At 46.6% G+C, this 23,901-nt stretch overlaps 1 protein-coding gene across 3 annotated transcripts in view; it reads left to right on the forward strand.

Annotated features, from left to right (window-relative positions):
- The window catches only part of LOC126536038 (small G protein signaling modulator 1-like), a 258,900-nt gene that overhangs the window by 90,588 nt on the left and 144,411 nt on the right, over positions 1 to 23,901 (forward strand). For all 3 annotated transcript variants that reach the window (XM_050182933.3, XM_050182941.3, XM_055072625.2), the window contains 2 exons: positions 10,474 to 10,618; positions 21,288 to 21,352. In XM_050182933.3, coding sequence (XP_050038890.2) covers positions 10,474 to 10,618; positions 21,288 to 21,352 — 210 coding nt within the window. The remainder of the gene's footprint in view (positions 1 to 10,473; positions 10,619 to 21,287; positions 21,353 to 23,901) is intronic.

Below are 23,901 nucleotides of genomic sequence, written 5' to 3' on the forward strand. Positions count from 1 at the left end.
CAGAACAGGTATTCGGCTTTAACTCAGGAAGAGGACCTTAGTGTTGAAGCAATGAACGACAATCTTGTGGGCATCATTAAGAAGTGTGCAATGGAAGTTGGTGGTAACTCGGTTAGGCAGGATACCAGTAAACTATCGCAGGAGACGAAAGATCTGATCAAGAAACGCCAATGTATGAAAGCCTCTAACCCTACAGCTAGAATAGAACTGGCAGAACTTTCGAACTTAATCAACAAGCGTAAGACAGCTGACATAAGGAAGTATAATATGGATAGAATTGAACATGCTCTCAGGAACGGCGGATGCCTAAAAACAGTGAAGAAGAAACTAGGAATTGGCAAGAATCAGATGTATGCGTTAAGAGACAAAGCCGGCAATATCATTACTAATATGGATGAGACAGTTCAAGTGGCTGAGGAGTTCTATAGAGATTTATGCAGTACCAGTGGCACCCACGACCATAATGGAAGAGAAAATAGTCTAGAGAAATTCGAAGTCCCAAAGGTAACGCCGGAAGAAGTAAAGAACGCCTTGAGAGCTATGCAACGGGGGAAGGCAGCTGGGGAGGATCAGGTAACAGCAGATTTGTTGAAGGATGGTCGGAACATTGTTCTAGAAAGACTGGCCACCCTATATGCACAATGCCTCATAACCTCGAGCGTGCCGGAGTCTTGGAAGAACGCTAACATAATCCTAATCCATAAGAAAGGGGACGCCAAAGACTTGAAAAATTATAGACCGGTGAGCTTACTGTCCGTTGCCTACAAAATATTTACCAAGGTAATCGCAAATAGAATCAGGAACACCTTAGACTTCTGTCAAGCAAAGGACCAGGCAGGATTCCGTAAAGGCTACTCAACAATAGATCATATTCACACTATCAATCAGGTGATAGAGAAATGTGCGGAATATAACCAACCCTTATATATAGCTTTCATTGATTACGAGAAAGCGTTTGATTCTGTCGAAACCTCAGCAGTCATGGAGGCATTACGGAATCAGGGTGTAGACGAGCCGTATGTAAAAATACTGAAAGATATCTATAGTGGCTCCACAGCCACCGTAGTCCTCCATAAAGAAAGCAACAAAATCCCAATAAAGAAAGGCATCAGGCAGGGAGATACGATCTCTCCAATGCTATTCACAGCGTGTTTACAGGAGGTATTCAGAGACCTGGATTGGGAAGAATTGGGGATAAAAATTAATGGAGAATACCTTAGTAACTTGCGATTCGCTGATGATATTGCCTTGCTTAGTAACTCAGGGGACCAATTGCAGTGCATGCTCACTGACCTGGAGAGGCAAAGCAGAAGAGTGGGTCTAAAAATGAATCTGCAGAAAACTAAAGTAATGTTTAACAGTCTCGGAAGAGAACAGCAATTTACAATAGGCAGCGAGGCACTGGAAGTCGTAAGGGAATACATCTACTTAGGGCAGGTAGTGACGGCGGATCCGGATCATGAGACGGAAATAATCAGAAGAATAAGAATGGGCTGGTGTGCGTTTGGCAGGCATTCTCAGATCATGAACAGCAGGTTGCCATTATCCCTCAAGAGAAAAGTGTATAATAGCTGTGTCTTACCAGTACTCACCTGCGGGGAGAAACCTGGAGGCTTACGAAAAGGGTTCTACTCAAATTGAGGACGACGCAACGAGCTATGGAAAGAAGAATGATAGGTGTAACGTTAAGGGATAAGAGCAGATTGGGTGAGGGAACAAACGCGAGGTAATGACATCTTAGTGGAAATCAAGAAAAAGAAATGGGCATGGGCAGGACATGTAATGAGGAGGGAAGATAACCGATGGTCATTAGGGGTTACGGACTGGATCCCAAGGGAAGGGAAGCGTAACGGAGGGCGGCAGAAAGTTAGGTGGGCGGATGAGATTAAGAAGTTTGCAGGGACGGCATGGCCGCAATTAGTACATGACCGGGGTTGTTGGAGAAGTGTGGGAGAGGCCTTTGCCTTGCAGTGGGCGTAACCAGGCTGATGATGATGAAGTTTTCTGTTACAGCATCTGTGACAAGTGTCAGATTGAAATGCATCAGGAATAATAGGAATGGGACACAACAGGTTCACAGCAAACAACAAAATACTGCAAGTTTAGGTGGGCTGAAGTGTACAAGTGAGGATTCACTGCCAACTGCAGGGCTCCAGTGTTTGGCAGTATGTATGTACGGAGGCTTGGCTAGCTGACAAAACAGGGATGAAAATTTCGCATGGACGTTAAGAAGGCAAGAACGAACAACTGGCTTACAAGAGCAGCCTTTCATGAGTAGATACCGCTTTTGTGATACAATTTGTGTGGATGCGCGACTCACGCGTCCCCTGATGTGTTGTTTTCCCGCACGGCTCGCGTGGCCTGGCGCCCGCGGCAGTCGGAGTGGTTGAGGCGTAGTACGAAAGATGGCGCGAGTGTTGCGCTGCTAACGCCGCCGGCAGGCACCGGGGTTACTTGGGCGCCGAAAGACAAGGCGTTTGCTCTTTCGTTCGGGGCAGCAAGCAGTGCGGACGTGCCGTGCCGCGCGTGCGCCGATAAATGCTTCTGCGGGACTGTCTCGCGTAGCCGCCTTCGAACGCGCCACCGTTCGCGTGACCGTACGCGCGAACGACCAGGCGTTGGGATCCAGCATGGGGCGATTATATTCGCTCGCTATCCGGTCGCGGTGAGTCGGACTTCTAGATTTGTCGCGCGCCCATCGGCATGTTTTGTGGATAGCAACTCGGCTAGCAGGCATTGATCTATGAAAGGTGCAATAAATGCCCTTGTGATTGTTTGCACTACTCTGTTGTCGTTCCTTTGTCCCTAGAGTATGGGAGGAGAACCCCACAAATTAAACCTCAACATAATGAAGACACAGAAAGAGTGGCAATTTGCTTCGTTACATTGAAATTTCGTTCAGTTGTAATTCGACCTTTTATGCAAATCAGTATCATCACCAATGGATTTTCCTTACATGAAAAATGCCGCACAGAGGTTTCTGTATTGCCTGGCAATCAGAAAAAATGAATTTTATTCAGAAGGAAATTCATTTTGTTGACTTTGAGATTTGGCAATGCAAGGCCCCTCTCCCCCTACCCTCCCTGCCTCTTGCACATGCTTGATGATGTTACCGCGAACTAGGTCCCCTCCTTTCCCCTTCTCTGTTCACCGTCGCATGTTTTCACTCGCACTTAAAGCATGCTGCACACGTGGCGCAATAGGATATTATCGCACTTAAACAGGACACTGTTCTGCATCGGTAGTTGTTCTCGATCGTGCGGTGCACGATTTGAGAGGTTCATAATAGAACACTTGCTAAGTGGCATGTCATGTTGTTCATTTTCACATTCTACCGCTCCCACTGTGTTGCTTGTATAGGCTACTAAAGTACCAGGTAATTTCTTCTGACAGCCGCGAATTAAAGATAGCTTTGAATTGCAGTTTTTTGTAAGATAATCAGATGAACAGTATGATTATTTGAGTGTGCCTTTTGCATAAGCACTGTTATCAGCATAACAAATTGAAATGAGTGCACTGCTAGCCAAGAAAGCTCCCCTATTAATGCGAAGCTTTCTGTGTCTCACTGATTCGTCCATGATCCCCCAAAATACACTGCAGGAAAGCCAACTTACCCACCTATGTAGAACACTACAGTTTACATTCGCAGTACCGTGCCAGTGTCGGCTAGCCAGCTGGTCAGTGCCTGATAACGGCGCGAAGTGACTAGCTCACCAAGAGTAACGCATGCACACAAAGTTCTCTGGAAGAGTACGCATTTGGGCTGGTTGGTTCATGATTATGAGCAGTAAACAGTGCTGTTGTCTTTGTCATTCTCCTTGTCCTGTTGTTTAGCGCTGTTTACTGCTCGTAATTCACTGGAAGTGCAAGTTGCGTCTGCTAGGCATGACACCACCTCTGTCGTGATTAACCGAGCTTCCTTGCTTGTCGGAGACAGCAAGTGCGCGTGAACACGAGCTCGTCTTAGGATCTGGAAAAAAAAGTCAAAGCCCCTTTCTTAAAGAAAGATGGTTGAACACCACGCTACTTAGATACAATACAATATAATAGTTTTATTCGCCCGTTTTTTCATACACATGAATCTGCTGGTCAGCCTAAGCACATAGCGCTTGTCGGCTGACCTGGCAGCTGGTGGATACATTAGCAGTTACAAGGCTCAATGATATACAATACAAAGACCAGATAGCAGGATCCCCTCCTGTGTGACATAAAAAAAAGAAAATAGATATAAAGAAAGGAATCGAACACAAAAGCAAGTATAACTTGACAAGCTGCGATAAGTAGACTAGACACATGACGTAAGAGTAAACATGGAACGGAGCATTGCCCTAAGGCCACACAGAATTGTCATTCTTGCATTGTTTCTAAGTACCACTTTCTTATCTTTTTCACCAGTGTTCTATTTACAATATTGCATAAATCGTCACTGAGATCATTAAATACCGCTGGGACATAATAGTTACTCGTTTTTTTTCTATAGCTTGTGAAAACTCTTGGCTTAACATATATGTCTGTTTTCCTTAGTGTCACTTCTTTGTGGATAGCTACCCTGAAATCTCTTGAAAAATAGTATCGCAGAACCACTGAAAACCGAAACATTTCCCTTACCTTGAGTATGCCTAGCTTAGAGTATTTTTCTTCTGCAGAAGCCGTGTGTAAGACTTTTCCATAAGATATACTATTTACTATTCGTTTGATAAGCTTATTAATCGTTTGCCTTTTGTATAACATATATGTCTGTTTTCCTTAGTATCACTTCTTTGTGGATAGCTACCCTGAAATCTCTTGAAAAATAATATCGCAGAACCACTGAAAACCGAAACATTGCCCTTACCTTGAGTATGCCTAGTTTAGAGTATTTTTCTTTTGCAGAAGCCGTGTGTAAGACTGTTCCATAAGATATACTATTTACTATTCGTTTGATAAGCTTATTAATCGTTTGCCTTTTGTATTCTGAGCATGTACCATATAAAGTTATTCTATAGCGCAAAACAGACTCCACTAATGCTTTGTATATTGTAATTCTTAAATTTAGAGGACATTTTCCATGCAAATTATAAATTAAAGCTGACATAGTTCGTAACCTTTTGCGCAAGTGTTCCACATGATTATTCTAAGTTAGGTGTTCGTCCACAAAAAGGCCTAAATATTTTACCACTGAATCCGTCTGCAGGGGCACACATTCACATGTGCCGCAGGTAGATTTGTGCAAGTATAAGGGTCGGTCGAGGCTTACATGTTTGTGTGGATTTCTGAAACAAAAATTTGGTTTTATGAGGATTGACGAAAATACGATTTTCCCCAAACCATTCCATGACTTTATGCACATCTTCTTGGAGGCGCGTGCATCCTCTCTCGTATTCGGCGGTACCTAGTATAAGCGCGGTGTCATCTGCATATTGGAATATTTTGGAGTTCAGTTGTAAATTGCCGAAGTCAGTGACATAAATATTAAAAAGTATTGGTCCCTAAGTGCTACCTTGTGGTACACCGTATTTTATTTCTTTATAGCTGCTGTATTCATTCTCAATTCTAACGAACTGTAATCGATTGGAAAAGTAGTTAGCAAATAACCTGTTAAATGGACCTCTAAAGCCTAAACTATTAAGCTTGCTTATCATTAGAGCGTGGTCTACTGTATCGAATGCCTTGGTCAGGTCCATGAAAATTGCTAAAGTGACACAGTTGTTTTCAATAAGATTATGAACGTAATCAGAAAATTCTTCCAGGAGTGCGATTGTGTTTCTATTTCTTGTGAAATCAAAGTGAGCTGGATTATGCAGAGAAAATTTCTCACAAAACGACTGCTTCACATGCGCAATGTCTTTCTATTATTTGAGCTATAGCGCACAAAATTGCAATTGGCCTGTAGTTGGTATAGTCGTCTTTTTCAGCGCTCTTATAGACTGGTCTTATGATCGATATTTTTAGCTCTTGCGGTATAACGCCAGTTTCAAGCATGCCCTTTAGTATCTTTAGCATTACATCTTTCAGCTCATTGAAATGGATGTATAGATCTCGAAAACGTACTTTCTCTATTCCCGGTGGTTTAATCAGTTTCATCTGTCGCATGATGCGCCAAAGATCCGTTTCACTTATAGGTGGCAGGAAGGCCGTGTGTGTGCATGTGCGAACTGGTTTGTACATGTCAGAGTTACTGTCATTACTTTCTCTCAGTATTTCCGCAGCTGTTATAAATGAATCATTGAAATTATCGCATGCTATCTGCACGCTTTGGTTGGGAAAGTTCTTTTTAACCATATCCTCGATACTGACGTGTTTTGATCTGCCCATTAATTCATTTGCTATTTTCCACGTCATCCTCATGTTGTATTTGCTCACTGTGAATTGATGCAAGAAGTATCGCCTTTTAGCCTGTCGTATTTTTGCGGTCACAAGATTTCGTAGCGTACGAAACTCTTCTTTTTTCGTCATTTTCCGGATTTTTCCTGCATCTCTGCCAGGCCTGGCTTTTGTGTAGCAGAGGTTTATTATCTCATGAGTCATCCAGTTATGATCGAGATTTCTTTGCGTCAATGTCACACTTCTTGTAGCTCGATAATATATATCTTGAAATGTTTGCACTAGTTTATTGTATGCCTTTAAGTGGTCAAGAGCTAATAGAGACGACCAGTTAGTATTCTTGATCAATTCATCAACTTTTTTGTTGTCTAAGAGATCCCGTTTTACACAGCTACCCACTCCTTCAACATATTTTTCTGAGATAAGATCTACTATAAAATAATGGTCTGCTAGTTTTAGATTGATCACGCCTGACCTATATGATTGTTTAGCCAGCCTAAATACCATGTGGTCAATGCATGTTTTCGTGATTCTGCTTCCTAAGTACTCTTCTCTAGTGTAGGCATTTATTACGTTCATGAGTCCATATTCAGCTAATAAATTCATGTAATCAGCAACTGCTGATCTTGCTTCTTGTAGAATATCAATATTGAGGTCCCCAACCAGCACTAACTGTTTTTCATTCATATGCTGTTGAAGGAAAACGCTCATTTCATTCAAGAACATATTAGTATCCTTGCTTGGTGGCCTGTAAATGCCACACAGTATATATGTAACTTCTCTATTATTAATAGATAGCGCTAAAACTTCTGCATTTTGAAAGTTAACATCAATCCTAGAACATATCCATGCGTCTTTAACAAAGATGAACACTCCTCCACCTCTTCTATTCTCTCGACATATTGCGTATTTATGATAACCGTCCAAGTCATAACAAGTCTGTGTGGTTGCATCTAGATTGACTTCTATTAAAACGATCACGTCAGTAACCACATTTCGTGACAAGTAAATACATAACTGATCCCAGTGTTTTCTTATGCTTCGTATGTTTATGTGCAGTATGCTAATTTCTTGGCTAAGTCCATCTTCAGCGACTGCATGCTGAATGTTTTTGTCCCATTCAGCGAATGACTCAAAAGCAGCCATTAAACTATCTTTTCCAAATCATTCTCTGTATCAACTTTAATCACTGAAGCACCTTCCACCTTTTTAGCAAATATTTTACCGTTCCGCGTCCAGACAAACTTGTAGTTCTTCAGGTTTGCAAGGCATCGACATTTCCAAAATAACGTTTTTTTTATTTCGTGTCAAGTTTTCATTTATGAAAATCTTATCAATCCTAGGGCGGTTCTCTTGGATCGCCAAAGGTCTTGAGTGGCTTGGTCCGTGAACCTGACAATGATTGGTGGAATTTTATCGTTTCCAGCTTTGTTTCTGTGGATTGCTTCGATTGATTGTTTTGCTGGTGCTTCTACTGCGAGCCTTCTACTCAAGTTCGTAAGTAGTTGGTGCACATCTTGTTCAGAGCTTTCTGGTATTCCATGTATTTCAATGTTCTTTCGCCTGGAATACCGTTCAACACTATCTGGACTTTCTTTTAGCTGTGCAATTTCAGCGTCCTTAGAAGACAGTTTTTTGGCCAGCTCTTCTGACGTTTCTTTCAGCTTTTCTATTGCCATTCCCTGATTCCGCGTCTTATCCACAAGTTCATCAATTTTGAAGCCAGCATTTTCATTGACATTTCTCTGGCCTCTATTGTTGCACATTGGCGATCTACTTTCTTTTCATGGCCTTCGAGGCGTCCTAAAACTGTGGCAAACATTTGGTTCATAGTGGCAATCTGCTTGCTTAACAACTTTGACCTATCTGAATTTTTTCCAACTGTAAGCTTACGCTCATCTTCATCGCTGCTTTCAGATTCCGAAGGCCCGTTGTCTTGTTTTAATGCCACACAACTTTTACACTCCCAGCTAGTGATTTCCGTTTCTGTCATACTCTTGATGTTTTTTTAGCAATTCCTGAGCACTACCCGGTATGATACCAACTTTTACATTGTTTACATAGAATGCATTGGGCATCCTTTTCAAGCAGTTTGGTACATGACGTGCACTGTTTTCTCGACATCTTTAACACACACTAACCACAAAATAGCCACCAAATGTGCAGTCCAGTGGAGCATAGAATTAACCTCGCCTATATCTTAAGTTTCTCTTACCTAGAGGCAAGAAAAAATGGTCAGAGCTGTGTTCGATGCTCCACCGGACTGCAGGGTGGGATCCTTTGCCGTGTCCTTTTGTAGGCTTGAAAGGGCCCCAGTCCGTGATGTCATGCCACTCCCAGTTTCCAGGCGTCATCTCCAACGGCTGTACATATCTGCGCCGAAAAGGTGCGCAGGATGCTGTCTGCCGTCAAGGTACTTCCACGTTGATAGTAGAAGTCCAGCGGATCGCACGCCGCAGGAACCAAGTCGATGGCAGGTGCGAAGACGTACGAATGGGCCTTGAGGCAAGAAAAAATGGTCAGAGCTGTGTTCGATGCTCCACCGGACAGATGAACAGTGTATATCTGCATAGCATCATGCGCGTCACACAATGCATTCCCTGCTGTCACCATGGGTAGGCCACAGGTAATGCGCATTGCAGAAGGAGAGGATGCCATGTGCAAGCATAAGTGCGAGTGCGATCGTGCCCGCAAGGCCGATTGCGCGTATTGGCAACGGCATGCAGAAGCCATGTGGGTTACGCTTGTACAGTCAAGATGCCTACTGGTCTTGTGATCATCAGCGTGTACATCAGACCGAACACATCTCATTGTGACGCAGAAACGTTCTTGGCAGAAACTATGAAGACTTTAAAGCCACATAATACGCCGATCCTCGTGTGTGGTGACTTTAATATCAATGTGGCGAAAGAGCATGGCAAATGGATCGAGATTTTCATGCTAAATCGCTACTTGTTGAAGCTGAAGACGCTACAGAGACCCATGACACAACACAATTCCTGCATTTATCTCACATTTGCAAGCAGGCTGTGTCACATTGCGATGTCAGGGTCTGTGACCGTCTACCACAGTGTTCACAAGCAGTACTGTACAAATGTAGTGTCGTCCGTGAAAGTGTCACTGCGTGGTAGTAATCAACAGCTACATGATCTAAAATAAACGCTGTGCAACTTAATGAAATCTGTCTTCATTCAACTTCAATGTTAAAAAAGTAGAATCCTAAACAAGCAATCAAATCGCATATGCATAGCATCAGGTCGCTCAGCATTTCTTGGTTTCATTGCATGGTCATTGGCTTTGGACTTTAAATTTGATTCAGTTTGCATTGGGGGAAAGCTTCATGTTCAACCATCTTTCTTTAAGGGGCTTCGATGTTTTTGTTTCACCATTGCTGTCAATTGTTTACGTGAAGTACATGTATTTAGAATGTAGCATCTTGGACACTTTCTGTAGCTGTGCAGTGACAGCAGTCATAAGATATTTATGCCTGTCTGCTTAGGGTGTTTAGGTTTAGGGGGTTTCCTTATGATTGACATATTTCTGCTCATTTTTTGATTATCTCTGTTCACTGTGCTGTCCTTGCATGTACACTTTTAATATTTGTCATATAATTAAAGTAAACTGCATCAAGATGGCAAGTTGGGCCAGTTGGTTGGGATTCATATTAAGGTTCGTTACAGTGCAACACAATACAAGTACAAACGAAGGTATAAAACAACAACATGGTGCTGTGACGTCGTGTGTCGTCGATGAGACAGCGCCTTGTTGTTGTTTTATACCTTCTTTTGTGTTTGTCTTGTGTTGCGCTGTAACGAACCTTAATATGAATTAAAGTAAAGTTGCAGCATTTTATGTGCCGAAACCATGATCTGATTATAAGGCATGCCATATTGAGGAACTCCGGGCTAATTTTGCCCACCTGGTTTTTTTTTTAACGTACAAGAGTAAATACCGAAGTTGTTTTGCATTCCTCCACCATTGAAATGCGGCTGCTGCAGCTGTTTCGAACTCACGACCTTGAGCTCAGCAGCACGGTGCCATATCCACTGGGGCTACCGTGGTGGGTGGCCAGTATCTGGTTTCCAGTATTCCAGTATCTGGTTTGTGATGGAGCAGCTATAGATCTTAAGCTAGATGCTGGGCCTCATGCACTTGGCATGGTATGTCCAGAGGACCTCCTAGAAGGCGGCCCCGCTACTTCAACAGCCACTGGAGGAGCGCGCACCGGTCGCCTGCTGGAGGCACGGTCTTCTTCCTCCCGGTCGAGTGAGTCACCGCCACCCGAGGAGGAATCACCCGGACAAAGGGCACAAGGGTGAGTGTTGCTCACATGTGTAATTTTGATTAGGCTCTATTTTTTTGCCATTGGGGTTGGTGCCTCGGTAGGCTGAATTGGGCCTTGGCATGTCTCGAACCATGTCTATTACTTCATGGTCAGTCAAGCAGTTATACCTAGAGTTTGGCTCTCAAAAAGCCTCTGGAAATGCATTTTAACTCTTTCCTTACAGTGCCCATAGAAATTGATCAATTTGACCGATGGTTTTTTTACACATTAAACACTACCTTTTGCAATTTTTCCACAAGCAATGAGATTGCATCGCATGAAGTTATGACTGTACTTTAAATATTGGCCACATTCGACAATTTTTGACACATTGAGCAGTCTGAAAAAATAAAACTTCGACATGTGGCATTGTTGTAACAAGCTTTCTAGTGCTCCTAGCGCTTCCACAATCAAGCAGTACAAAATTTACGCTCTGGTCGGCTCTGCAACATAATTTTTAAATATCAGTAGCAATGAAGACAAAGAAGCTTCTGTTGGGTTGTCTAATATTCAGATCTGACGTATACGCTGTTTTATTGATGTGTCAAACATCAATACAATCTCAGGAGTGCGTGTTGTTTTGGTGATTGTGTTCGACAAATATCAAATGCAACTTTATTTTTTTCGCGCAGTAGGTAGATTTTATCCATCACCATTCGGACAGCTTATGTACAACTTATTACAAGCATGCTTCCCGTTGTGTGGAGTTTCCACTTACACAAGAGCATGCAGGCGATTTCAGACCGACCTTCGACAGACGATTGATTAGCAGTCTAATATCTTACTTTTTGAACACCGCCTATGCAAATGGCCTTATTCATTACTGTACGTTATTGTGCAACACTGTGCATTGCTGTACTGTACGAAGCATGTGAAAGCTCTAGCGCCAGCTCAAGGCGTATGACTAGACCAGGGGCTAGCGGGGAAAATCTGATCGAATACAATAACCACGTATGAGTAGGCTTGTGGATGCTCCCCAATCTGACAACTATTGCTTCGAGATCCTAAGGAATAAAGTAATAAAACAACCAGGTGCTTGTCCCAATGACTAAAGAAATGTGCTCCCTGTACAATAGGAGCTTACCTGTTTTCACACTCGTGATGCCATGGCTTTCTTGCATAGCATGGGAATTGCTTTGGCTGATATTCAGGCCACAAAATCTGCATAACATATTTTTTTTTGCACAGTTTGATTTAAGAAGTTGGGGACTAGGGAGCAAGGTGCATATTTTGTTTATTTCAGATTTTTTTACTCTCAGTACTTATGCTCAAAAAAGCTAATTATCTCTTTCAGTCATGAATTTTGGGGCACCTCTTTGAAGTTTAACATAAGAATTCTTAAGAGTTCCAGGAGCAATTATTTCGTCTATACTTTCATTCGAAACACCAGTGATTAGTACACAATTTTATACCTTTGTATCGTATTGCCACCTGGTGTTTTGAGCCAGCGAACAGCGAGCATTGCGTGCCCAGCAAAACGGCGAAGAAGACGACGAAGTCAAAGATCCCGCGTCAGCTGGAGAACCGTCGCTTAGTGCCTGGCATTTTTCGTCTCTGGCTGCTCATACTGTTACTTACTCTTGCGTTAGCGCCTGACAAACTGGTGGAGGTGCGGGGTAATCTAATCTATGCACCATACCCCTCCGAGCAGCAGGAGCTCCAGCCCCGTACCGGTGGTTACGCCTGTACACCGCGCCAGCAGAAGGATCCGTGGACAAGCCCCTGAGTTTGGACTCCTCCCAGAGAAAATGGCAGCTCCGACCACGCCAACAGGTATGGAAGGCCCAACGTCGATTCATTGTACGCTACTGAATCCGCGAACGCCAAATCCCTTCCACGGCGCCATACATGAGGCTGTTGAAGATTGGCTTCCACTATGAACGTGTTGCCGCGTTCAACAAGTGAGATGACGCAGAGAAACTGAAAAAGGTATGTTTCAGCCTTAACAATGGTGCACGTGTTTGGTACGAGAACCGTGCAGATGTCCTAAATTCATGGGCAGAATTCAAACGCCGGATTCTTGAGACGTTAGCGAGCCCTGATTGCCGAGAGCGAGCTGAGCGTGATCTCCAGTCCCGTATACAAATGCCGAACGAAGGTGTCGCAATGTATGTCGAGGACATGACGCGTCTCTTTCGACGAGCCGACCCTAGCATGTCGGAAGAAAAGAAGGTGCGCTACTTGATGCGTGGAGTGAAAGAGCAGCCATTCGGCGGTCTCGTGCGCAGTCCTCCCAAGGCTGTGTCAAAATTCCTTTCCGAGGCCGTCACTGTGGAACAGACGCTTCGGCAGCGGGCACCTGCATACGAACGCCAAGTGAACGTTGCCTCACCTACGGACTTCTTCGGAGCTCTCGGGGGCCACGTCGATTTCTTTCGAGAGCTCATCCGTTTCGTAATCTGCGAAGAACTCCAGAAGCTGTCGGTACCCTCACAGCCGACGCTCAACTCCTTGTTCAGCGTTCTCTGTGACGAAGTCCAGCAAGCGCTAAGAGAACCACCCTTCAACACAGAAGTTCGACCGCTAAGAACTGACAGCTCCCGTATGTCGTATTTGCAAGCTTTGAGGCAACCTGCCCCGCCTCCCTCCCCGCTTCGCACCGCGTGCCCGGCCATGCTACAGCCCGTCCAAGCGGCCTCGTATTACCAGGACCACCGACAGGCCCCAAGGAAATCAGACGTGTGGCGGGCACCTGATCGCCGTCCCCTTTGCTTTCACTGTGGCGAAGCTGGGCACATCTACCGACAGTGCTCCTATCGAGAGCTCGGACTACGCGAATTTTCAGCAAACTCGCCGCGACCTAGGTTCGGCCAGCGTCCTCCTGAAGTTGAAGAATACGTTGCCCAGCAGTGCGGATCCCCATCAACTCGACACCAGTCATACCCTTTCGCCGCGGCGGTTTCCTCCGACTCGCCGTACGTATTCGAGCGTGGTGCGGGGTCGGTCGCCCAGCCCGCGCCGGGAAAACTAACCACAGCGGCCTTTGGGGGCGAGGCCGCTCAGTCTGGACGTGCTCAAGGACCCCTACTGACGCGTACGCGGACCGTCGATACATCGACGACGAAAGTACCTGCTGATCACAGAAAAAGAATTTCCTTGGACATTTCTGTACTGCTCGACGGTCGTGAATGACTGCTTTAGTGGACACTGGAGCAGATTATTCAATAATCAGCGAAAAACTGGCCACCCTTCTGAAGAAAGTGACAACGCCTTGGAATCAAACGCCAGTTCGTACAGCTGGCGGGCACTTCGTCACCCCACTCGGCATGTGCACGGCAAGAATACAGATTCACGGCTCTACGTTTGTTGCCAGCTTGAGCATTCTCCCTCAGTGTTCTCGAGACCTAATCATCGGCATGGACTTCCTCAGGGAGCACGGAGCTATCATCGACATTCTACAACGCCTCGTCACTTTCTCGACAAAGAGCGTCGCAGCGACGACCAACACCATCCACCCTCGAGCATCTCTTCGTGTCATCGACGACGCTGTCACGTTACCACCACATTCAAGTGTCGTGGTTCAGGTGGCATGTGACAGACTCTTACACGGTTAAGCGGTCGCTGAAAGCAATCGCTCTCTCCTGCTTTCTCAAGGTGTTTGCGTGGCAAGAAGCCTTATTGATCTCCATTATGGCCACTGTGGGGTTCTTGTCACGAAGTTCAGCTACGAACACCGGCACCTTTTCCCCAGTGCTGTCATCGCCTACGCCGACCTGATCGCTGATGTCACCGGGTGTTTTGTTTCCGAGGCAATCGACAATGCTGAAGCACCTATACGCAACGCCGACATTAGTCCAACGCTTCCTGAAGAGAACAAACAACCCCTACGTGAGCTGTTGCTCGAGTTCCACTCTTGCTTTGCACGGTCGTCGAAGATACGTCAAACGTCGATTACGAAACACCGTATCATCACCTGTGACGACGTGCCCCCCATACGGCAACAGCCTTATCGTGTTTCCCCGACCGAACGGCTTGCGATTCAAACGCAGGTGAAGGAAATGCCTCAAGACAGCGTAATACAGCCTTCATGCAGTCCCTGGTCATCGCCAGTCGTTCTTGTTAAAAAGAAAGATGGCACACTTCGGTTTTGTGTTGACTGCCGGAAGCTAAACAACGTCACAAAGAAAGACGTGTACTCGTTGCCTCGTGTCGATGATTGTCTGGATCGGCTGAGGCGCGCGAAGTATTTCTCCTCTATCGATCTGAAAAGTGGCTACTGGCAAATTGAAGTAGATGAGCGGGACCGCAGGAAAACTGCGTTTGTGACTACGTACGGCCTTTACGAATTTAGAGTACTCCCTTTCGGCCTCTGTTCCGCGCCAGCCACATTCCAGCGAATGATGGATACAGTTCTCGCTCACCTCAAATGGAAAAGCTGCCTCGTCTATCTCGATGATGTCGTTATCTTTTCAGATACTTTTGACGAGCACCTTCGACGCCTTCGGAATGTACTCGAAGCCATTCGATCTGCTGACCTTACACTCAAGCCAGAGAAATGCCATTTCAGTTAAGAGGAACTGAAGTTCCTTGGTCACGTCGTGAGCGCGGCAGATGTTCGGCCCGATTCCGAGGCGACTGCTGCCGTAGCTGCTTTTCCCACTCCAACCGACAAGAAAAGTGTCCGACGGTTTTTGGGCTTGTGTATCTATTATCGACGCTTCATTGAAAAATTTTCGAAGATTGCAGAGCCGCTATTTCGCCTTACACGTGACGACGTGCCATTGCTCTGGACTGATGAACAACAGACTGCCTTTGCGGAGCTACAACGTCGATTGTCTTCTCCTCCCATGCTCGGTCATTTTGATGAGGATGCTGACATGGAAGTACGCACTGACGCCAGCAATATCTGTCTCGGAGCTATCCTGGTGCAACGGCAAGACGGGATTGAACGAGTTATCGCCTACGCGGGCCGCGCTCTGTCACGGGCAGAGTCCAATTATTCCACCACAGAGAAGGAGTGCCTCGCGGTTATTTGGGCTACTACAAAGTTTAGGCCGTATCTCTATGGGCCGCCATTTAAAGTTGGGACCGATCATCACGCTTTGTGCTGGTTGACCAACCTCTGAGACCCTTCTGGACGATTGGCACGTTGGAGTCTGCGACTCCAAGAATTTAACATCACCATCGTATACAAGTCAGGCAGGAAACATGAAGATGCCGACACGCTATCAATAGCAACTGTCGAGTCTCAGAATCCTGACGAGGAAGACGACAGCGCCTTCCTGGGAGCCCTCAGCAGGCCGGACCTGCTCGCTAAACAACTATCGGACGCTGAGTCAAGGCCCATCATTGATCACTTAGAAGGCGGCATCGCGTCCATTCCTCGCCCACTTTCGCGACGGTTGTCGTCATTTTGCCTTCGACAGGGCATCTTATACAAAAGAAACACAGGTGCCGGCGACAAACCACATCTTCTAGTAGTGCCTCAACTTTTCGCGACGACATCCTATTAGCCTGCCACGACGAGCCGACATCTGGTCACTTGGGCTACTCAAGGACTCTGGACAGGGTACGGCAACTGTACTACCGGCCTAGACTGACTGCTTGCGTCAAACGCTACGTGAAAGCATGCCGTGAATGCCAGCGCCGAAAGTCACCACCCTTCAAGCCTGCAGGCCTTCTACGACCCATCGACCCTCCGCGTATGCCGTTTGATCAAGTTGGAATGGACCTTCTTGGACCATTTCCCTTGTCTTCTTCCGGCAATAAGTGGATCATTGTCGCAACTGATTACTTGACGTGTTACGCTGAGACGAAGGCACTACCACGCGGGACAGCATCTGAAGTTGCCCAGTTTTTTATGCATCACATTGTGCTTCGGCATGGCGCACCTTCATTCATCATCACTGACCGAGGGACGGCATTTACGGCGAAGCTTCTGGACGACATCTTCAAGTTGAGTTACACAAGTCATCGATAGACCACTGCATACCACCCTCAGACTAACGGCTTGACAGAAAGACTAAACAAAACACTGGCAGACATGCTCTCTATGTAGTACGTGGATGTGCAGCACAAAACGTAAGATGAAATCCTGCCGTACGTAACCTTTGCGTACAACACTGCCACACAGGAAACTACACGATTTACGCCGTTTCGCCTCGTTTATGGTCGAGATGTTCAAACTATGCTAGACGCAATGATTCCATATGAAGACATTGATCAGCTTGACCACTTAGCTCCTGACGTCGAGAAGCACACTCAGCGTGCCGAGGAAGCATGTCAACTGTCCTGTGTCCACATAAGGCAGCAGCAGTGTACAGATGCCATAAGGTACAATCTTCACCATCGACAAGTTACCTATGAGCCTGGTGACCAAGTTTGGATTTGGACCCCCATTAGACGGCGAGGCCTCAGCCAGAAACTACTGAGCAAGTACTTCGGACCATATGCAGTACTAAGGCATGTAAGCGACGTGAACTATGAAGCGGTTCCAGACGGAGACCTACCGTCGCCCAAGCGCCGTTTACCACGTGCAGAGGCTGTACATGTCGTCCGCCTCAAGCCGTATTTTGCACGGTGATGTTAAGTGTACTGGTGAAACAAACTTTTGTTTTTTTGCTGTCGTCGCGTCGTCCTCCAAAGAACTGCGAAGTGTTTTTTTTCTTTTTTGTTCCCGACGACAGAACCCATTTTTGTTTTGCCTCGTGTGCATGCCCGTATGTCTGCTAGCGCGTTTCCCCCCCTTTTTTTGTCTTACCTAATGTGCGTACTTTCCGTGTACGTCTTGTGTTTGAGCATCGAGTCCACGCTTCATTGGGAGGGGGAATAATGCCACCTGGTGTTTTGAGCCAGCGAACAGTGAGCATTGCGTGCCCAGCAAAACGGCGAAGAAGACGACGAAGTCAAAGATCCCGCGCCAGCTGGAGAACCGTCGCTTAGTGCCTGACATTTTTCGTCTCTGGCTGCTCATACTGTTACTTACTCTTGCGTTAGCGCGTGACAGTATCATGTCACAGTATACAATATGGCAAATGCATCTTAAAATAAAATTTTAAAACTTAAAGGCACCAGATATGAGCACATTTCTAGCGGTAAGGAAAGAGTGAAAAACATGCGTAATGTCAATATAATTGTCAGTGTTATGTCAACTCTAAAATACCGGCCTCTTCTAGTGATCTCCAGTCACCCCAATCACCTGTCAGCTGATTTTGTCCCATGTCTGCGAATCTCGTCCTGCCACACCACCTCTCTGGCATCGTCGACTGCAGTTTTCCTACCATTGGCGCCCATCCCATGACTGCATAACAAACCACTGTCTCTGCTCTGCTTGGTCTTCCACTCCTTCATAATGAGTGTCAGCTATACCCATTCGTTCTCTAATTCATATCACCATCTTCCTGTGCCTTAACGTTATGCCTATCACTTGTTGTGTGGTACTCAGCCTCTCAAGCTCCTTTTGTTATCCCACAAGCTTCAGTTCTATACATTTAGTATTTATAGAATGCATTGTCAGTATGCATTTCTGTTCAGGGATATCGGCAAGCTGCTGGTGCTTGGGAGTGCCTGCAAAATGCACTTGAATCAATTGTAAACTATTTTGAAAATTTTAGCGTCTGATTCCTCTGCAACTACACAGTCTGGCACAGCTTCGAGGGGCTTATTACCAGCTAGACACTATTGTTCCTTTGCCAACCTATTGAACATTCGTTCCTTTGCATATTATTACGATATCATCGAGCGATGCTCAAGGGACAAGCCGCCGCGAGAACGACGAAGAAGTTGGTCGGTGCCCTTGGCACGAGTGAGCGTCAGCCTGGCTGCCTGGCTCCAGTGTAAATAGCGTGTAAATAGCCTTTTTCGTCTGTGTCTTTCCACACGTAACATTCTGTTGGAGGTGCTGGGTACAAGAATTTTCATATTCCGTGGTGTACAAGTCTGGCCGCCTGCACCAAGACGCTGACAGTTTGTCGCTTTACCCTGTTGACGACTCTGACTCCTCCAATATTTCAAGTGCTTCTTGCGTATTCTCTGTATCCCAGCTGCTTCATTTCGCTGACGAGCAACGCCGTGACGCCTACATCAGAACACTCATCGACCGTTTTGAACACTCTCTGGCCGATGCTGCTCTACGCCTCTTCGTCCTCCGCTACGGTATTCTGTACTGTCGTAACCTTCATTCGGACGGCTCTGAGTTCCTACTTGTAATACCTAAACACGTCCGCTCTACCGTTCTAGAAGAGCTTCACGACGCACCAACGGCAGGGCACCTTGGCGTATCTAGAACCTATGACCGTGTACGTCGCCGTTATTTCTGGCCGGGCCTTGCCCGTTCCGTACGACGTTACGTCGCCGCTTGTGAACTTTGCCAACGACACAAGAAGCCTTCCCAGCTCCCCGCTGGGTACCTGCAGCCGCTCGGCATTCCTGCCGAGCCCTTCCATCGTGTCGGCTTGGACCTTCTCGGCCCATTTCCGGAATCCACATCAGGAAACAAGTGGGTTGCAGTCGCGGCGGAATACTCGACCCGCTACGTCGTAACCCGTGCTCTTCCGACCAGTTGCGCAACTGATGTTGCGGACTTCCTCCTACATGATATCATTTTGATGCATGGTGCTCCGCGTCAATTGCTTACAGACCGCGGCCGTACGTTTTTGGCCAAAGTCATTGACGACATCATGTGTGCCTGCTCAATACAGCATAAACTTACCACCTCCTACCACCCCCAAACGAACGGTCTCACTGAGCGTTTGAACCGCACCCTTACAGACATGGTATCCAAATACGTTTCAGACGACCACCGTGACTGGGAGCTGGCTCTACCTTACATTACCTTTGCATACAACTCTTCCTGCTTCGAAACTGCTGGCTTTTCCCCGTTTTACCTCTTGTATGGCCGCGAACCGACGCTACCACTGGACACTGCTTCCGTCCCCCACAGCTTCAACTAGCGATTATGCCCGTGATGCAATCGCCCATGCTGACCATGCTCGCCAACTTGCGCGCGCTCGTCTACAAGTGTCTCAAGACAAGCAGAAACAACGCTACGACCTCCGTCACGGTGATGTCCATTTTGTGCCCGGCGCCTTCCTGTTGCTCTGGTCACCATCGCGTAAAGTCGGCCTTTGTGAAAAACTGCTTTCCTATTACACAGGCCCATATCGCGTGCTCCGCAAAGTGACCGATGTCACCTATGAAATCGTTCTAGCCACGCACACTACGTCCTCCGATGTGACAACCATACAGTGACATTGTCCACGTTGCCGAACTCAAGCCCTACAACTCTCTATGCACCTTGGATATTTAACAGCTCCGTGACGGTGCTTTTGCCTCCGGGGGATGGTATTACGATATCATCGAGCGATGCTCAAGAGACGAGCTGCCGCGAGCACGACGAAGTTGGTCGGTGCCCTTGGCACGAGCGAGCGTCAGCCTGACTGTCTGGCTCCAGTGTAAAAAGCGTGTAAATAGCCCTTTTCGTCTGTGTCTTCCCACACGTAACAATGTTATTCCTATAATGCCGGTCCGCTGTTCGAGACCTGCAACCTTGCAAGTCACAGTAGCAGTTGGCCAGCCATGGATCTTATCTGTCCAACTTTTTATTTCTTTGCATGCTAAACCTCTTCTTTTTATGTTGTTTCAATGGGCTCCTCCGATCAGTGTTTTGTCTTGTTTTTAACAATCCTTGAGTGGTATAAGTGTGCATCAAGCCCAGAAATTATAAAAGACACGACTTTATTTTGGTGGGCACTATGTGGAAAACCAGAGAACACAGGTGCTGTTTCTTTTTTGTCCCTGTAATTTGCTCTGTGTTATCAACATATTTGATTATTTAGAAATTCCTCATAGGCTTCATTTGAGGCATTGGTAAGGAGTAGAGGGGGCATCACAATAAGAGATACTCTAAAACCCTTTACTTTCCTGTGCCCTGAACTTACATGATTTTCACTATTGTAAAATGTTACAACATCTAAGTGCATGCGAAATTTACAGTGCGGAAACGTGGATACTATGCTCAAAAATATTTTATTTTGCAGGCCAGTTCGGTTGGCAGTACCTTCTAAAATGTGATGCATTCAATGTACTTGGCTGAGCAAGCTTGTGCTATACCAGAAACAAGATTGTTTGCAAAAAAAAAAGAAAAACAAGACTGTGCACGCAGGCGCACCAATCGATCTTGTGCTGGCAAGTCGATGCATCCCTTGAACGAGAAGTGATCGACAAGTCATGCATGAGAAGCCACACATGAAGAAGACGTGCGACTGAAGTGCCACATGGAAGACTAAACCGCCTGTACTGTTTCAAACAGGCAGAAATGGTTTTAAAAAATGCAAAGGGATTTTACAGCCTAAGTGGACACAATGCTGCCAAACCTGTGGTATGACACAAGCATGAAACTGCGAAGTTTAGCAGCTGCAACAGTGCCCCAAGTCCCTAATTCGCAAGCAGTTGGGGCAGCAAAATTATATAGTTTACGTCAATGGAGACAGAGCAATAGTCACCTGTACTACATGATGTAACAAAATTAAAGCATTGCACATAGAATTTGCTGGCAGATAAAGTAGACAAAGAGGCATAAACATAGTCTGGGATACAAACAAAGCAACAATGAACAAAAGTAGTTGCTCCAATGCCAGAAAAGTGTAGATAAGAAGTACAAAAAAGGGAGTGTGCACCATGTAAGCCAACATTCCATGTTAACTCGTGTGATTTTTTGCAGGCAATCACTGCAGCTTCTGTGCGACACCATGAAGAAGCAGATCATCTCGAGGGCTTTCTATGGCTGTGAGTGTACTTCTTAGAACTTGACATAATGAGGGATACGCATGCGTGAGGCACGTTTACATGGTTCGACATGCAGCATGTGGTTTGCCATCGCATCTTCTTATGTGCAAGACAGAAACATATGCATAAGGGAACTTGGTCCTTATTCACAAACAACTTACATGGGTCTCTAATTAAATGGCACAGGGCCAAGCAGTGCTGCAAAGAGCAACACAGCAACAAAACCATGCGGTGCTGGGTGCCCAGTAGGTGCAAACTGTGCTGCTTCAGTGATAAGAAAGAACTAGCAGACTTCGTCAAGGAAATGTTGCATGCAAAGAAAGTATATGATTTTGTTGTCAGTGAACTTGCGATTTGGCTGCTTTAGCTTGCCAAGGATAAATGTTTGAAGTTTTTTAACCCTTTCAGGTTCAATGGTGTAAATATACAGCGCCGCGAACAAGTTCAAGACGGTCGATGTCGTATATTTATGGTGCCTTCTGTACGTTTAAAAAGCACGCCAATTTCCTCATTTTTTCTTTTATGTCATGCGCTGCCACTATATGGGAATACAGGGAAACTGTTCCGCGCGCCTCCCTCTCTCAGTTTTCGTTCCATGGTTTGTTTTAGAGCTAGTTTGCTCCAGTGCGTCTATAGTATACTACTGCTCGCGCATTGGCGCGCGCGCGGGTGCGCGGCGGTTTGGGTTTTGTTCCGCCGGCAATTTCAGCTGCTTGCGCTTGCAAAACTGATGGCTAGCACGTTACTAATCGCTCAAAGGGCGACCGCTTGTTTCTCGCTCGTTTACAGGGGTGCGTATAGGAAGGATGTCACTATGCATGCGTTTCCGTTGCTTCTTTTTAGACTTGTGAAAACTAATCGCCTCTGGTTGGCGTTAAGATGAAGAATAGCGGAAGTTTGTCACACGTTTTGCTTTTTTGACGGGCACACAACTACGCATCTTGAATGCGCGCACCTATGCAGTTTGATTACGCTAATATGGATGTACATATCAGTGTAAGAGCAGGAACATTTGAGTCTTGCGAAATATTCTCTTGTGCGCATTTTCAAAGCCTTGAACTATGTGTATAACAAAGCATCTGTAGTGAAGAGGAATGCCCGGCGCTGCAGCCACATCGCCAGTCGTCCTGGAGGCGCGAGCTCGAGATTGCCTCAGCTGCTCTGGCTGGGACACGCTGTCTGCTGCTCTCTGAAACTGTATTCATATTAGATTCTGGTGGAGGTGCTGCACTTTTCCCCCAACCTGGAATTACACACCAGAACTCCGCCATCGCTCATGTCTGACAACCCCAGCCCGACATCCCCACCGCCAGCCGTCGTATGTGCCGGTGCCCAGCGATCTTGATATTTTCAGGGGCACCGACGAGAAAGACGTTGAGATTTGCTGTAATCGTATGAACGCGCCAGCAACACCAACAAATGGGATGATCCCCTCAAGCTCGGCAACGCGATCTTCTATTTATCGGGCGTCGCCAAGCTGTATTTCAAAAACCATGAAGCCGATCTCCGCACGTGGGCTAGCTTCAAAACCAGCATTGCAGAAGTTTTCAGCCGCCCTGGCGTGCGCAAACTTCGCGCTGAACAACGCCTACGGAGCCGATCTCAACAAACTGGTGAAACGTTCACCAGCTACATAGAGGACATCGTGGACCTCTGCCCGCGGGTCAACCCGACGATGGCGGAGGCGGACAAGGTACGTCACATCATGAAAGGCATTTCCGACGATGCCTTTCACATGCTGCTGTCCAAAAACCCAGGCACTGTTTCTCAGGTCATTGAGCTTTGCCAGAGCTTCGACGAGCTCTGCAGACAGTGTCTGCTCACGCGGCGCCCCCCTGTGTCCGACGAAACCCTCGGGAGCATGACTGCGGCACCTGAGATGGACTCCCTGCTTTGCCAGATAAAAGAGTTTGTGCTGAGGTCGCTTGTCAGCTTTCGCTGCTGTCCTCAGCCACGCCACCACCTTCGCCTTTACCCGCAGGGGTTGCTCAGTGGCTAAGGTGTTAGGCTGCTGAGCACGAGGTCGCGGGATCGAATCCCGGCCATGGCGGCCGCATTTCGATGGGGGCGAAATGCGAAAACACCCGTGTGCTTAGATTTAGGTGCACGTTAAAGAACCCCAGGTGGTCGAAATTTCCGGAGTCCTCCACTACGGCGTGCCTCATAATCAGGAAGTGGTTTTGGCACGTAAAGCCCCATAATTTAATTTTAACCTTCGCCTTTGCCGGCCAAACTTCCCCAGATCATCCAGGAGCAAGCTTGCGCAGCTCTCCCTTTTTCTCGCGAGACACCGCTGGTGCTGACAACCGTTGCTTTTCCCGAGATGACTGCACCTCTCATCTATGCCGAGGCTCTCACGCGGCCACCACCTCCAACCTTTGCGCCATTCCCATCAGTCGTGCCACTGCGTCCAGCTCCTCCCTTCGTTCAGCTGCGGTACCCACACAGCAGTGGACAATGGCGCACTCCTGACAACCGGCCAATATGTTTAGCGCGTGGTCTACCTGGCCACGTTGCACGATTTTGACGCCGCCACACAACATCCTACC

This window comes from Dermacentor andersoni, chromosome 3 (assembly GCF_023375885.2).
Source record: "Dermacentor andersoni chromosome 3, qqDerAnde1_hic_scaffold, whole genome shotgun sequence".
In the NCBI taxonomy this organism is placed as follows: domain Eukaryota; kingdom Metazoa; phylum Arthropoda; class Arachnida; order Ixodida; family Ixodidae; genus Dermacentor; species Dermacentor andersoni.